At 49.4% G+C, this 15,025-nt stretch overlaps 1 protein-coding gene across 1 annotated transcript; it reads right to left on the reverse strand.

Moving 5' to 3' along the window:
* Positions 1 to 2,354: 2,354 nt before the first annotated feature.
* On the reverse strand, positions 2,355 to 4,243 carry SOX3 (SRY-box transcription factor 3). Its single transcript, XM_045029149.1, has one exon. The coding sequence runs from the start codon at positions 4,048 to 4,050 to the stop codon at positions 3,121 to 3,123; it is 930 nt and encodes a 309-aa protein (XP_044885084.1). The 5' UTR covers positions 4,051 to 4,243; the 3' UTR covers positions 2,355 to 3,120.
* Between the last annotated feature and the right edge of the window lie 10,782 nt (positions 4,244 to 15,025).

Genomic DNA, 15,025 nt, shown 5'->3' on the forward strand with positions numbered 1-15,025 from the left:
GCGGAGTTTCAGCGGTTGGCACTAGGTCTGAGTGGGGGTCTGACGCCCCCCCGGGGGTGATTACATGCGATCTGCTTTAGAAGGGAGCTGTTCGGGGCGGAAGGACCCCGCACCCTTTTGTCACAAAGCGATTGTGCTGTTCTGCCCGCGGGTTATAGAAAACCATCCTGGGGCAGTGATTGCTCCCGGCAGAGATGAGATCTGCAGCCCAGCCCGTCTGGCCCCTTATCACCGTCCCCGGAGCTCCAGGGCCTGGGTTAGGCCCGCGCTGCTTTCTCCTTGCAAGAATGCTTCCACCCCGGGTGCGGGGGGGGCGGTGAGCCACCGCGGGTTCCCTTCCCCAGGGCCCCGCTTGCAAAGCACGGGGTGGGTAGGGAGAAAAGCGCGGAGAAAAGGAGAGGGTACAGGGAGGGCGGCGGGGGTCTGCGTTTTGATGCAGATGCGTCGGGTTTTCCAAGATGAAAAGTCCCGTCCCCCCCCCCGCTCATGTTTTATCTGCAAAGCGTTTTAATATCAAGTGTGCGCGCAAAGTGTTTTCGTGTCCGCAGGCTGGGGGGGGGGGGGAGAGGAGATCGTCCCTCTGCAGCCAGCTGGGACGGCGGGGCCTGGGGGCAGACTGGCGCCCACTCTTGTTTTGTCTCGTGTACTTTCCCTTGCCTGCGATTATCCAGAAACAAAACAAACATCCAGGAGGCTGGGGGGGCTGGGCCCAAAGGAGGTGTGAAAAAATAACTAAATCCCCTTTTCTTAAAGGAGTTCTTCCATCAGGCGGCGCTTCTTCGTTAACCGGGCGGGGAGAGGGTATTTCCCCCGGAGAACCTCCCACCCTCTCTAGGAACCGGCGCAAAGGGACGCAGGGGTCAGGCGACAGCTCTGTAGAAACCAGGTGTTATTTAAAAATAAACCCGTGCGCTCGTTACCCCTAAACGCGAGTGGGAGCCCGCGGAATTGACCAGAGCGCCGCAGCCCCTGAGCGGACCCAGGGCCCCGCCAGGCTCCTGTGGCAAAGGAGGGTTTAAAATACTTCGGTCCTTAGCCAGGCAAACTCGTGGCTACAAGGAAAAGTCTGAAATTAATTCCGGAGCCTCCAAGCGAGAATCGCACTTCTCGAGTGGGGTGGAACTTTACCCCGCGTGGGTAAAATGCAGCTGGGGGGAAGGGGAGTTATTCACGCTTCTGTTTTGTTTGAGGGGCGAGGGGAAATGTTCTAGCCTGTCTCCTGTGCAGGGCAGCACGGAGCTGAGAATCAAAGTAACGGGCTTAGACATACTCGGCTCGAACCCGCCTCGTGTAAACGCCAGAATCTGTTTTTCCAACAGCTTTGGCTAGTAAACCTCTCTCGCGCGGGATGGAAGAAGTCACAGCAAGGTTGGCGTAGAATAGCCTCAAGCCCCGTGAGAGATTCTCTTTTCCCACTGCCCTAAGAAATACAGAGTAACAGGTGCCAAACGCGAAAGGAGCAGAAAAATGAGTTAAGGCAACATCAGTTACATTAAAAAAAAACCCCACACACACCCATGAAGATTTGGTATTAATTTGATAAACGGCCAGGAGTGAATTACCGTGCGAACGAAATGGCGTTAATTCGGTTTTCAACACACACGGAGACAGCTCGATTTACCCCTAAAGGTTGCTCCGATCGACTTTAGCTACCAGCTACCTGCTGCATTTTTAGGATAAACGAAGTGGGACCCGGTTAGCGGCTCTGCGAGCCCGACAGCGAAGCCCCTGCTGGGAGCGATTGGGCGGACTAAAACCACGAGGCCAGAAGATTACATGATTTATCGCCCCTCGGACTCTTGCAACCATTCATTTTTAATACCAGCCAGTGACGATTTCTGCGGGCGGGCAGTAGCTGCGCTCGGCTTTCCCGGGGGCCCAGCCCACCCCGGGCAGAAGTGAAACCCGAACCTTTCAGCCGCCGCCCTGGGAACGCGACCTGGAGCAACAAGTGGCTCGTACTTTTAAAAATAAGCGAGTCGGTGGGTAGATAAAACCTCCACCCGCTGCTTCCTGCGCCCTATTCCTCCCCCCCGCGAGAAATTAAATCCAGGCGACTTCCAGTTTTTTCCAAACAACGCCCATGGGGGGTGAGATCCGCACTGCGAGAGCCGATCGGTTTTTAAGCGTTTCCCTCCCAGGGAAGCGGCTTTCACCCTGCGCCCAGCAATACTGAGTTCTGCGCTTTAAAGCGGCGGTCTAAACCTCACCGCGCGCCGGTTTCTAGCCCCCACATTTACAAGCGTCCCACGGAAGCCGCTGGATGGAGGCGCTTCTCTTCTCTTGGAGGTTTCGAGCGGGGCACCGTGGGGCTGCTCACCCTCAACGTACAAATCGCCAGGAGACGGGGGAGGTGCCCGTTATAAAATTTATTGATCTCTTATTCAGGGGCGGGGAGGAGAGGAGTGTTTCACAGGATAAAGCCTTTTAAGAAACTGGAGAGACAAAAACGAAAGCGTTTGTTGCCTGGTGGGGGATGGCAAAAGGGTGGCACAGTCAAATTCACAAACCGAGTTACAGAATTGTACAAGCTTGAGGGGAAAATAAAAACCAAAACACACAACTTACGATAAGTTAAAAAAAAGACCTTGCATTTGCGACCCGCACAGCGTTCCCCTCTCTCTCCTCCCGCCCCACCTCTCTCTCTCGCGCGTGGAGAGGTCGTGGAAGCGACACAGATTCAGATAAAACCTCCAGCAGGACACAGGAGGGAGAGGGCCACTTATTTAAAAAAAAAAAAAAAGTCGACAAACAAAAATGTAAACATCGGAGCTTGAAGAAAGCCCGCCACGTGTCCAGTCCACAGCTACACTCAAACTGAAATAGACAAGACCTTTAAAACGGGGTTTGCAATTTTTTTTTTAAAAAGAATAAAATAGAGAGTCAACCTATCAGAAACCAGGAAAGAAGCGGCTGCGGGTTTAAAACTTCCCAGGTGACATTTGTGCTCTAGAGAAAACCAGTCCACACACCCCCTATTTTTTTTTTTTGTACAAAAACACACGCGACATCGAACCTTCCTTTTTAAAAGAGTCTCCCCGGGGAGTTGCACTGAGTCCGAGTCCGCTCCAGCAGCTCTCCCGGGAGCGGGGCTGGGCTGTGCCGGGGGACAGAGCCGTCTCAGATGTGTGTCAGCGGTACCGTGCCGTTGACCCCCGTCCCGGCACTCTGGTAGTGCTGGTGGACACTGTGCAACCGAGTGCCCTGCAGGCTGGAAGGGTCTGTGGCGTCCCCGCCCGGCGGGAGGTACATGCTGATCATATCCCGCAGGTCGCCGAGGCAGGCCCGCTGGGAGTGGGAGGCGATGGCCGGCGGCGGCGAGCTGGGCTCGGATTTCACCACCGAGCCCATGGCGCCCAGGCTCATGGCCGTGCCGGGCTGCTGGCCGTAGGCTGCGGCGGCGGCCGGGGACATGCTGTAGGAGGAGGCGGCGTTCATGTAGGACTGGGCCGTGGACATCATGGGGCTGTACTGCAGGCCGCCCATGTCGTAGCGGTGCATCTGCGGCAGCGGCGGGGTGTTCATGGCCGGGTGCTGCCCGTAGCCCAGCTGCTCCGGCATCAGCGAGTACGCGCCGTTGCTCCAGCCGTTCATGTGGGCGTAGGTGTCCAGGCGCTGGCCCACCCCGACGGGGCTGGGGACGGCGCCGGCCCCGCCGGGGGCCAGCAGGTTGCCGGGCAGCGAGTACTTGTCCTTCTTGAGCAGGGTCTTGGTCTTCCGGCGGGGCCGGTATTTGTAATCCGGATACTCCTTCATGTGCACGGCCCGCAGCCGCTTGGCCTCGTCGATGAAGGGCCGCTTCTCGGCGTCGCTCAGCAGCTTCCAGTCGGCCCCGAGGCGCTTGCTGATCTCCGAGTTGTGCATCTTGGGGTTCTCCTGGGCCATCTTCCGCCGCTGGCCCCGCGACCACACCATGAAGGCGTTCATGGGCCGCTTCACCCGGTCCTGGTCCGCCGCCGCCGCCCCGCCGCTCGCTGCCCCGCCGCCGCCGCCTTTGCCCGCCGGGGCGGGCTGCGGGCTCTTCAGCTCGCCCTCCAGCACGCTGTACATGGCCGGGGCGGGCAGCAGGTGCGCCAGCCTGGCGGGCAGGGGAGGCCGGGGCCGGGCTGCGGCTGCTGCTGCGGCGGCTGCGAGGTGCCTCCCCCGGGGCCCTGCGCTCGCGGGCGGCGGCTGCTGCTGCTGCTGCTACAAGCGGCCAAACTCGGGGCTCGCCGGGCGCTTTTCCCCCCCTCTAGCCACCTCCTCGCTGCGCTCCCAGTGCCGGGGGGAGATGATTGACGGCCTATAAATGAGCAGCCGGCAGCCAATCAGCGCGCGGCTCCCGACAGGCCCTGACGGATGGTAATTGACCAGCTGGTTAAAAAAAATAAAAAAAGTTGCGGTTTAGGGGGGCTCCCCCCCCCGCGCTGAAACCAGGGGTCCCGGCCCCTCCCCCGCGCTACCCCCCGCAGAACTGGGGGAGGAGGCAACTTTTGGCCGGGTTTGTTTTAGATCCACCCCCCCTCCGGGACCCCCAGGCGCAGGGAGCCGGGCAGGGGCATCCCGCCGCCAGGCGCCCCCGGCTCGCTGCTGGTGGCGGGGGGCGGGAGGGTGCCCAAGGGCTGCGCGGTCCCTGGGCTCCGTTCGTGTGCGGGGCACAAAGGGGGTCGGGATGGCGGGGACTTGCTCCGGTGCAGGAAGCGGAGCCGCTTTTCCCCCCAGTGCCTGGGGACGGGAGCCAGCAGCCCCGAAATGACCCGGGCTGCCGCAGCGGAGCTCAGCTCATCCCCCCCCGAACACAGACCCTCATGGATGGCGGGAGGAAGGAGCCCAGCTCTCCCTAGGGACGGGTTCCCTACTCCCCTCCTCTCCCCCGGGTATCTGCAGGGCGGCGGCGGCGGCGGCTCCCGGCTCCCCGATCAAAGGATGGGGGGTGCTGCGGTTCCCCGTGCACTACAAATGCCCCCCCCCCGCCGCGGGCGCCGCAAGGCTCTTTGTGGTTCGGGTTACACCAGGACACATCAGCCCCACTCCGAAGCCCAGTTATGGCTCCCCGTGTGGCCCCCGCATGGGTTGCCGAGCTAGGGCAGGGGTGGGGGCTGGTTGTCTGGGCTCTGACCGGACTCCCTGGTAGCTGAGAAGTGGGGTGCATGGGGGGGGTAACCTGGCATGCACTGCCCAGCCCCCCACCTCCTTTTCTTTCTTTGCCACTTTACTTTTTCCAGTTGGCTGCCCCCGGGGGAGGGGCGGGTGCTTGCCAAAATCCGTTTTCATGGCAACAGCAAAGTCCCCTTGGAGTGAAAGAAAACTTTGTGGGGGAGGCTCGCGGGGGCTGTCAATCAAAGGGCCTTCTTCCACCGCCCTCTTTCTCCCCCCCCCCCCCCCCGCAGCACCCACACCTGCGAGGACAATCCGGGTCAGGAGCTTCTTAAAGGCACAGCGCTCCTGCAGCCGCCTCCCCGCTCCCTCTGGCCTCCTACAGCACAAGGGTGGATGTATGGGGGGGAGGGGGGGCGGGGAGATCAGAGCCGTGCTCCTTTGCTGAGCGACCGCATCCTCCCCGCCCCCTCTTTCCCCTGCCTCCCCCAGTTTGCTTCGCTCAAACCCAGAATCAGAAACAAAACCCACCAAGGGCTACCCGGGGAAGGCGGAGGGTTGAGCTCACACGCAGTGTGAACAAGGGCTTTCAACGGGGTGAGACCCTGAAGAGTTTGTTCTCAGCTGCGCCCAGGGGGGAGCGGGGGGATCACTGAGGATTGACATCGGCGTGTGAGCAGACTCCGGCGTGGGCGCTGGGAACCACTCCACCTGGGGGGTGGGATAAAAAAAATGACTGGGAATTTTAAATATCGTCCGACCCGAGCGACGTGGTCACGCAGTTACACCGAGGAGATGCACCGCGCTGCCGTGTTCTTCTTGTAAAAGAGACAATAAAGATAATGATGCTAATTCACAAGGAAGACGGGCCCTCCCCAGGGCAGTGTCCTGGTCTGCCCTGAAGCACTGGGATAGACGCATATTCAATAATAATAATAATTAATAATAAAAAGCACCGCAGTCCTGAAGCTCGCTTCGCGCCGCGAAACAACCCAGAGATAGTTCACTTTCACAGGAACACCGCGCAGTGAGCAGCAGCCTTGCAGCCAGCTCCGGAAAACCCGCCACCTGACTTCCCTGAGCACAGCAGAAAAAACACACTTCGCCAGCCTCACCGCTGCTCGCCGCTTCCACCGATGGGGGAATAAAACGGTGTAACTTTAAAAACCAATAAAGAAAATTTTCACTTTGCTATCGGTGACTGGTGTCGAGATTTTATTTGCAAACTCGGTGGGATCTAAACTGTTTGTGCATTTAGTAATCCAATAAATGTTTGAATAGTTATTCTGTTCTGGCAAATGATCGTCTGTTGGAGGGTGGAAAATCGACCTGGCAACAAACACTACTTATGCTATGGTGGAGTTAACCTTTGGTTGTTTGGTTTGAAAAATATGATTCCCGAAATATAACCTCCTTAAAGGACATGATCATATCTAAATAGTTTAGCTCTATAAAGACATTATTTAAAGCACATTTCCCCCCACGTTTCGCAACAGATCTGACAGTTTTAATCACCTTTATTTTAAGCAACAGTGCCAAATATTTTGATTAGTCAACTACAGATCTAAACTAAGACAGGCTCGGCTGTGAGAACGTTTCTCCGGTGTTCACACTTATTTGCTCTGAATAGTCGTTTAAACAAATTAAGATGAACTCTGGTTAGTTAGCTATTTAGTCCTGCGCTTTGTGTGTTTGGCTGTATGTATGCAACGAAAAATCAGGAGACAGCTGAAATTATAGGAACATTATATAAAAGCGCTTTCCTGTTGAATGGCGAAAAGCGAGCCAGATGGAAATTGGCAACAATTTTACATTTCAGATTTAGCTTCATCCTGTCTTTTAATTTGCCCTATGCCAGTGTGAGACTAAACTGAAATCAATTGTATTTAAACATGTCCAAAGATGCAACATTTTACTATGCAGATTATTTCAAAGCAAGGCAATATTTCCCAGGAGAGATCTCCTGTCTCTTCTCTCATGACAATAAAGAGGCTGATTTAGAAAGTAAATATCATTCGTCTTTTCGGGTTACTGAACATATTCCCCCCTGCAAAGCTTTTGCGACTGCCTACACAGTTTGTTGGAAGCTGTTATAAAATGTGACTCCTGTAAGGCCAGGAGACGGGGTGACTATTTGAAAAGATGGTTCGCAATGCCCCATCGCAAGGAATAGCTGTTGTGCCCAATGGCGGAATTTGGGTGAATCAATCAATGCGCTGTAAAATTAGCGGAGTAATCCCGCTCCCGTCCCGTCCGTGAGCTGCAGAGTGTAACACGGAGGAAGAAGAGAGACAGAAAGCGAAGTTAGGACTCCTATGGGCTCTGCCAGTCCTGTTCACACCAATGCACTTTATTGGTGACCTGACAGCGGCGCCCGGTACAGCGCTGGGACAAAGCGCCAGCTCCTGCCGGCACCACCCCACACTGGGCCCTGCGCCCTCTCCAGCCAGGGTACCACGACTGGCTGCTTCCCCGGTGGCGCCCCATATGGACCTCAACCGGCAACCCAGTTTGGGGGCTTCCCCCAAACCCACCCACGCCTGTTCAGTGAAGGGGACAGGACCTGCATAGTCACCGCTCATGTTTCCAGGTAGAACCGGGTCCGAATAACGGCCCCGATCTTGAAAACAGTCCCCTTGACTCCAGCGGGACCCCCCGCGCTAAAGCACGTGCTTACACCCTAGCAGGATCGGGGCCAGGGCCTGGTCAATGGGGAGAGTGAATACGCGGAGGGGGGGGCGCTGGGGATAATCCAGGCCTACAAAGAGGAAAGGTTTTAAACTTGGACTGTCACGAGCACCACAGAACCGGATCCACGCTGCTTTTAAAATCCCTCATCAGAGCGCTTTAAAGGGTCTAAGCCCTGCCCTCCTTCCCTCCCCAGTTCAACCACTGCTAGACCCAAACGTTAGCCTGCAGCCATATGCACAGAACAAGCCCTTAGCCACTCCGGACCGGATTCAGTCCCCAGCTGCGAAGCTTCCTGCAACTGATCTGCTTGCGTGATTTCCTCTCCTCCCCTTGCTCTGCACGGGGCTCGAACCCCGCCTGCCCTGCCCCAGCCGCGGGGGTCTGGGAACGGAGCGAAATTTCTGAGCACGCGGTTTATAACGACGCTCAGCACCCAGTGGGTCTAGTCAGTGGCGAAGGAGGGAGGGAGCTGAAGCCATTGTTAATAAGTCCCTTTGAGCCGGGAATTCTGCAGCTCGAGAAGCGCTGTGACCAGACAAGACGAGAGCCCTTTAATTCGTCAGCGTAGATTGACCACTGGGGAACCCGGAGAGTCCCCCTAGCAAGGTGCACAAGCGAAGCGCTTTGGCTGGTGTAAACGCACTTGTCAAAAGCGGAGCAGCGCGCGGTCGGGGGGAGGGGCGAAATCACTCCTACATCAACGCCAAACTTTGAACGAGATCCAACTCCCCCACATGATGTGGGGATGCACGTGTTAGCATGACTGTGTGCGTTTCACACGCTCAGCACTCCAGTAACAGGCATCACACGCACTGCGGCTGCCGCCTGTTAGTCCCAGGATATTAGAGAGAGAAGGTGGGTGAAGTCACATTTTTTTACTGGAGTAACTTCTGCTGGTGAAAGAGACAAGCTTTCGAGCTTACACGCCGCTGAAGAGGAGCTCTCTGGAAGCCCCAAAACGTGTCTCGCTCACCAACAGAATCGGGTCCAGTCTAAGCTATGACCTCACCCACCAGTCATTAACGCGATCTTTAACTTACAACTCCCGCACAGGGTTGAAGAAACTTTTTTTTGTTTTAATTAAGAAATAACGTTACAACTGAATCCGTTTTTTAAGCAAGGTTCCCCCACTGGAATGGGGGCGTCTGCCCCAAAGACTCCTGGCCCCCACAGTGATCAATTTCTGGCTGAGATTTTATGTCCATCCTCCTGGGCAACATGAAAGGTGTCAAAAATACCGAGTACAAATGAACCTAATGATTGTTTTGTGATATTTTGAGATCAAATATGTTTGTGACTTTCAAAGGCAAAATATTCATGCTTTTTTCAATTAAAATCTCAACATGGTTTTATGTGTGCTATATATTTTATGGATCTCTCTCTCTCTCACACACACACACTATCTATATACTGATATAAAATATAGATGGTGGATATTTTTGTTCACCCTCTAATATATGAAATAACAAGATTTACAGATTTCCATCTGCTATGTTAGACCCACTCTTGATTATCTTTAATAGGGACGCGGTCTTGTTTGGCACATCAAGGTGTATCGCTACTGACTAGCACCGACAAAGCACTATCAACTTCCTTATTCTGTGACCTTGACAAGAGCTCTGTTAGCATCGGGATGTAGATAATCTATTAGCAATTATGATTGCCTCGGGATTGCTCTTACGTACAGGAAACTGAATAACCTATGATTCTATGAATCTATGTACAGGAAACTGAATAACCAGGTTATTAACATACTTTGGAAACTAACTTTTTCTTTTAAATTGCTGCATAGAAACAAATGCACTCAGCATCGTTTGGATACAACTATATTGCTTTTCAATTACCCCTTTATAGCATATTGAGAGAGACACTGGGAAATGTTTTTAAATCACTCTTCCTCCCCAGCTGAACTTTTATTTGGCCTCTGACAACAATGACTGGCTGCAAACAGACCTCTCAGAGCCTTTGCTGAATAGCCCCTTTTCTATACCAGCTTGTTTCCACTGTCACAAAAAAAAACAACCAGTAGCCACATTTCTTAATTGGGTGTTCCTGAACCTTGCTCATTCAGGTGTTCGCTAGGAATTTGTTTATTAGCCTTTGACAAACTGCTCCTCGCGGTAATCGCTTCATGGGGTTGTCTTGAGGGAGGGGGGGGGGGTGAGGGTTGCTAATAAGGGTTCTCCTCCCCCCCTCCAGTTACTAATTAACAGAGTTGTAATGGGACCACCAGCATTGGACTGGCTCAGCGCTGCGAGCCCTCGGGAAAGGACGAGACTCGGAGGGGTTTGAACAAGGAAAGTAGCGCTGGAAAACGGACACTCCAGTAAGCCAGAAAAGCAAACGTGCTTATTAAATCAGCCTCTGCTCCGGTTAAGGAGGCATGAGAAAATCTGGCCTGAGTCTTGGATGGAATTTGTTGGCAGGGCTAAAATAAGGTGAACACACTGCGCTGGGCGTCTTAACTAACGTTTGCAGGCTATTTTTCGTTTCCCTGTGGAGGGCAAGTTACAGCAGCGAGCCCGCCGTGGCTTTAAAAAATAATCAAATCTCAGAAGCTGGCGAATACATTTTATTATTTGCACCTCCTGTTATTTCCCCGCTAGACAAAGCGATCGCCTGGTTCAAATGGTGGGCTAACCCCTGCTGGTCTGACCCAGGCAAACGGGCTCTCTCACCTGAGTAAGAGGAGAAGGAATAACGCATGCAAAGGTTCCCACTTCGGGGACACCGTGTTCCACCGAGCTGATCATGTCAATTTCGGAAAGGATCCACTCGACACTCTGTACTGTGTGCTCTGCACCGCACGTGCTTCTGCAGCGTAGGGTGCAAGATGTTTCACTGGCCACAGAAACATTGCTTCGGTAACGTTCAGGTTTTTCAGTACTCAAAGGTTAAAATCTGTATTGGAAAGGCACTGGGGAAAAGCAGGAGTTCAGGAGTCCTAATGAATAATTATTTTTGGTCCATACATCTCTGATTTGAATTGACTCACTCAACCTACCCATGACTACGCTAAAGAGTAGCCAATGGCTTAGAAACGCAGGTATATACATGAGCGTGAAAAACGGACATATGTGAAAACAAAATCTTCTTGCTTGACAGATCGATATATCCATTGATCGGGCCGATCCACGTATGTTCTAAATGTGTATATATGTGTATGGATCTCTCCAAAAGATCACTTTTCACTTACATTTGAAGTACTGGGTCTGTAAGTGGGAACACTGATAACTCCAAGCCAAGCTATACAAGATACAGTAGATGCCAGCTGGTAATTAGAAAACAAACACACACACACACACACTTATTTCTGAAGGGAGCCAAATAATTTCAATAGTTACTAAAGGGAAAGTCCACATTAAACGCCTGCCTGAGGATACATATATTTACTGCTACCTGTCCAAGTCAATGAAAGTGTGGGTCCTTGTAACAAGATCATTCTGCATTGGTCTGTTTCATTCCTTAATCTAGTCCTTAAATGTTTAGGATTTTGTCTGCACAACTTTTGGCTCAGTTTGTTTTAATTTGTGACAAGTTATTAATATAATGTAAAGTAACTCCTCATCCTAGAAAACTGCTTTTTTAAAGACTTTCCATTGGGTAATGTTTACTTACTATGATTGTTGCAATATAGATTAATGATGGTTTTGCCTACTGATTATGATAACGGAGGCAAGGCTGCTTTCATTTTTTTTTAAACAATTCAAACGATTCTGTATTACCCATTTAAATTTAAAAGAACCCATTGCAGAATGTTTTCTTTACAGAACAACCAGCTTTATTTGCTAGTAATAACAGCTTTCTCCTTTTTTTTATAAATTATATTATTAGAGAAATCAGACACTAATTGTACTGATCTAACTTGCTAATTAGTTGCAAATAAACTATTCATTAGTGGTAAATTAAAATCAAAACACATGTTAGTCCTACACTCTGAGATATCATTCTGCAGTCACATATTGTTGTATACTAGAGCCTATATCATAGGCATGGCAAATTGAGATCCTGAAAGGTTTCTCTACAGGATAAATAATTAAAATATATTCAACTTTAATTGACATTATAGAGGACATAAATGAGCTTTTCCTTTTAGAAAGAAATAGCAGTTTCTAAATAAAGCTTTGCAGGCTGCAGAATGGAGGTTTCAACCAAATGAATAGTCATTACTACCTTTTCAATGATGTAGGCCTTTTGATCAGAAAAGAAATTAGCTCTAAAGAACAGACAATAGAAGCCTGCCCTGCAATAGGAAGAAAATTAGATGGCTAAGGCTCTTAACAACACCTATTTCTATAAACCATGGAGCTTCTTGCTTTTCAATTACAGCTGTTCATTTCATATAAGGAAAGTGGAAAAACACAGGGCTAATGTAAACTCTGTCGGACCATAAAGCATAGAGCAGGCAGCCAGCCTTCCCACTTCCTTTTGTTTTTTATTACCATCAATTAACTAATATTATATATTTTTAAATGACTGTGGTTTCTAAGCATAGTTTTTGCAGGGCCAGTCAAGCTATCAGGATGGATCACATACAGTAAAAGAGCTAACAATGAGTGAAAATCTTAAACTTGTGTGGCTGGAGGTTTCCATTACACATCAAAGAATATCATATTGAAAGTGTATCACATTCTTGTGTGTATTTCTCAGAGAAATCAAAACAAGGGTGAAGAAAAACAGGAAAGGGCATTATTGAGTAGCATTTAGTGATATTTTTGTTAAACCAGACATTATTAAGAATTTAAATGAATGTCCTTTCATGGTGCACAAGGCTGAGAGATTATTTTTTAAATAGTTTCCTGGTTGCTTTTAAATATTTACAACCTTTTGGTTATTTTAACAACCATGCTTTTAATTTCCTTCTGAAATGTTAGAATTAATCGAGTGCTCTTGCATTTTTAGGTGGAATTCTGTTTCAGGGGGATGTCTTTAGAATCACATTTTTCTTTCTGCAAATTATTTCTCCTTCAGACAAAGCAAATAAATGTTTTGCTCTGTCTCTAAAACAAAATTGCAAAAAATATTAAAAGTAACAAGGATAAGTATAATGGATATGGAGGGTCATTTGTTGTTTCCCGTGTAACTTACATGGTTAATATGATCTTGCTGTGGTGATTTGGACACATAACCACCAAATTTTATATATACATAAGTATGAATTGTGTTCTCCCATTGACTTCACTGGGCTTTGGAGCTGGATCTTACACACCAAAAAGAACAACCATATTGGAGAGAATATCATCTTTCATTCTTTATCAGCCTGTAGAGCATTGTTTGCCCATTTATATATTTAGAAATATTGCCAAAGAGCTAATCAACTAGACAAGCAAATACATTTGTATTGAGACTATATGAATTGTTTTTGCTCTGATCAGGTGTTTTATTAGGTATTAGGTTTTTGCTCTGATCAGGTATTTATTCTGATCAGGTGTTTTTCCTCCTCAGATCAAATATTCTACTAAAATTATCTTCCTAGTCACAGAATACAAAATGCACATTTGTCTTTAATGTAGAAAATTCTTTAAGATAGAATGAAAATAATGTTCCCCCATGCAGGGCACCACGACATGCAGAAGTGCAGGAGCACAAATAATCCCGCAGTTAGGGAGGATGACCTCAGAACTCACAAATGGTGGCACAGATTCAAGCCACTGGTATAATCATGTAAAGTCAACGTTAGTGAGTGAAAATATTTCTAAGACCATGCTCCTCGCCTTTGGGTATTCCGCTTATGCAAATGGTTTGTAGGTTTTAGATCATTCAAGCCTACTTTGTTTTTTACTTGCGCAAAGCTCCTGTTTTGTTAGATGTTACTTAAAACTCCCAGCTTCAAACAAGTATAGTAGAGAAAAAGTTAGCAGTAGTGCTCAGTAGGAATGACATCCCAGCAGGCAGACAGATGGTTGGTATGCTCACTAATAAGCGCAATATTCTGATTTCCCATCAGCACAGGGAATTTTCAGGTGTAATATTCTCCTCACATGTGTGGGACTCATGGGATGGCAGCAGGACTACTGCACAGATTGGAACAGCTGAATACTTGGGCCAAGATTTGCTGTACTGAGAAGATCAACAGGAATTGGAAAGCGGAATATTGGATTCACGATCCACTGTACCATTCTGACAGCAAAGTTTTGTCCTAAAATACTGTTCTGGAGCGAATTACATTGGCAGATGAGGGCAGCCTATTGCCCACAACTAATAGTAAAGCCTAGATCAGGGGTCAGCAACCTTTCAGAAGCGGGGTGCCGAGTTTTCATTTATTCACTCTAATTTAAGGTTTTGTGTGCCAGTAATACATTTTAACGTTTTCAGAAGGTCTCTTTCTATGAGTGTGTGTTTATATCATAACACTAAACTATTGTTGTACGTAAAGTAAATAAGGTTTTTAAAATGTTTAAGAAGCTTCATTTAAAATTAAATTAAAATACAGAGCCCGCCAGGCTGGTAGCCAGGACCAGGGCAGCATGAGTGCCACTGAATATCATCTTGCATGCCGTCTTCGGCATGTGTGCCATAGGTTGTCAACCCCTGGCTTAGATAATGTCATACACAGATAGTGAATATCCAGGGGTATGAAATAATAAACCAGGGAATTCATTATAGGACAAGTTGTAATACATGCTATTTTCATCAACAATAGCAGCAGAAGTGCATTTGTGAGCTACATGGGTGTGATGAGTTACAGTACTTTTCTTGTACTGATTATTCTTTCTGGGGAACAAATCTTGGCCAAATTTCATGCCAGAAGTGAAAAAATGTGAAGCAGCTGTAAATATCCCTTTAGAATATAAATGCTTCTTCAACCTTAATTCCCTGCTCCGCCTGTAAGGAGGCAGCTGTATTGCTGTCATGCCCACTTTTTGTCCAACTTTAGAAGAGTTGTGAGACGTTTACTATGAACAGGAAGCCTCTGCAAAGGCCAGAGGAGACTAAAGATAGGCCCAAACCATCTTCCTGGATCCAGACATCCTTGAACTGTGTGGGAGGTTCAGAATTAGAATCCAGATCTGAATTCAGTGCTTGGCCTCTGTTTCTACAGTGGGCCAGGCTAAGTGCCTGATACTGCGAGGTGCCTCCTGAGATCTGCTGAATGTCCTCAGCTCCCAGATGGAGGCACCTTGCAGGACAGACCCCCTAAAGATCAATGATTCTAATAATTCTTTGCAGCACTTTACAATAGTAAGTTGTTGAAAGACACTTAAAAACAGAACATGAACAGTGGGAGAGCAGCTCCCATCAACATAGCTACTGCCAC

Source organism: Mauremys mutica, chromosome 9 (genome assembly GCF_020497125.1).
Source record: "Mauremys mutica isolate MM-2020 ecotype Southern chromosome 9, ASM2049712v1, whole genome shotgun sequence".
In the NCBI taxonomy this organism is placed as follows: domain Eukaryota; kingdom Metazoa; phylum Chordata; order Testudines; family Geoemydidae; genus Mauremys; species Mauremys mutica.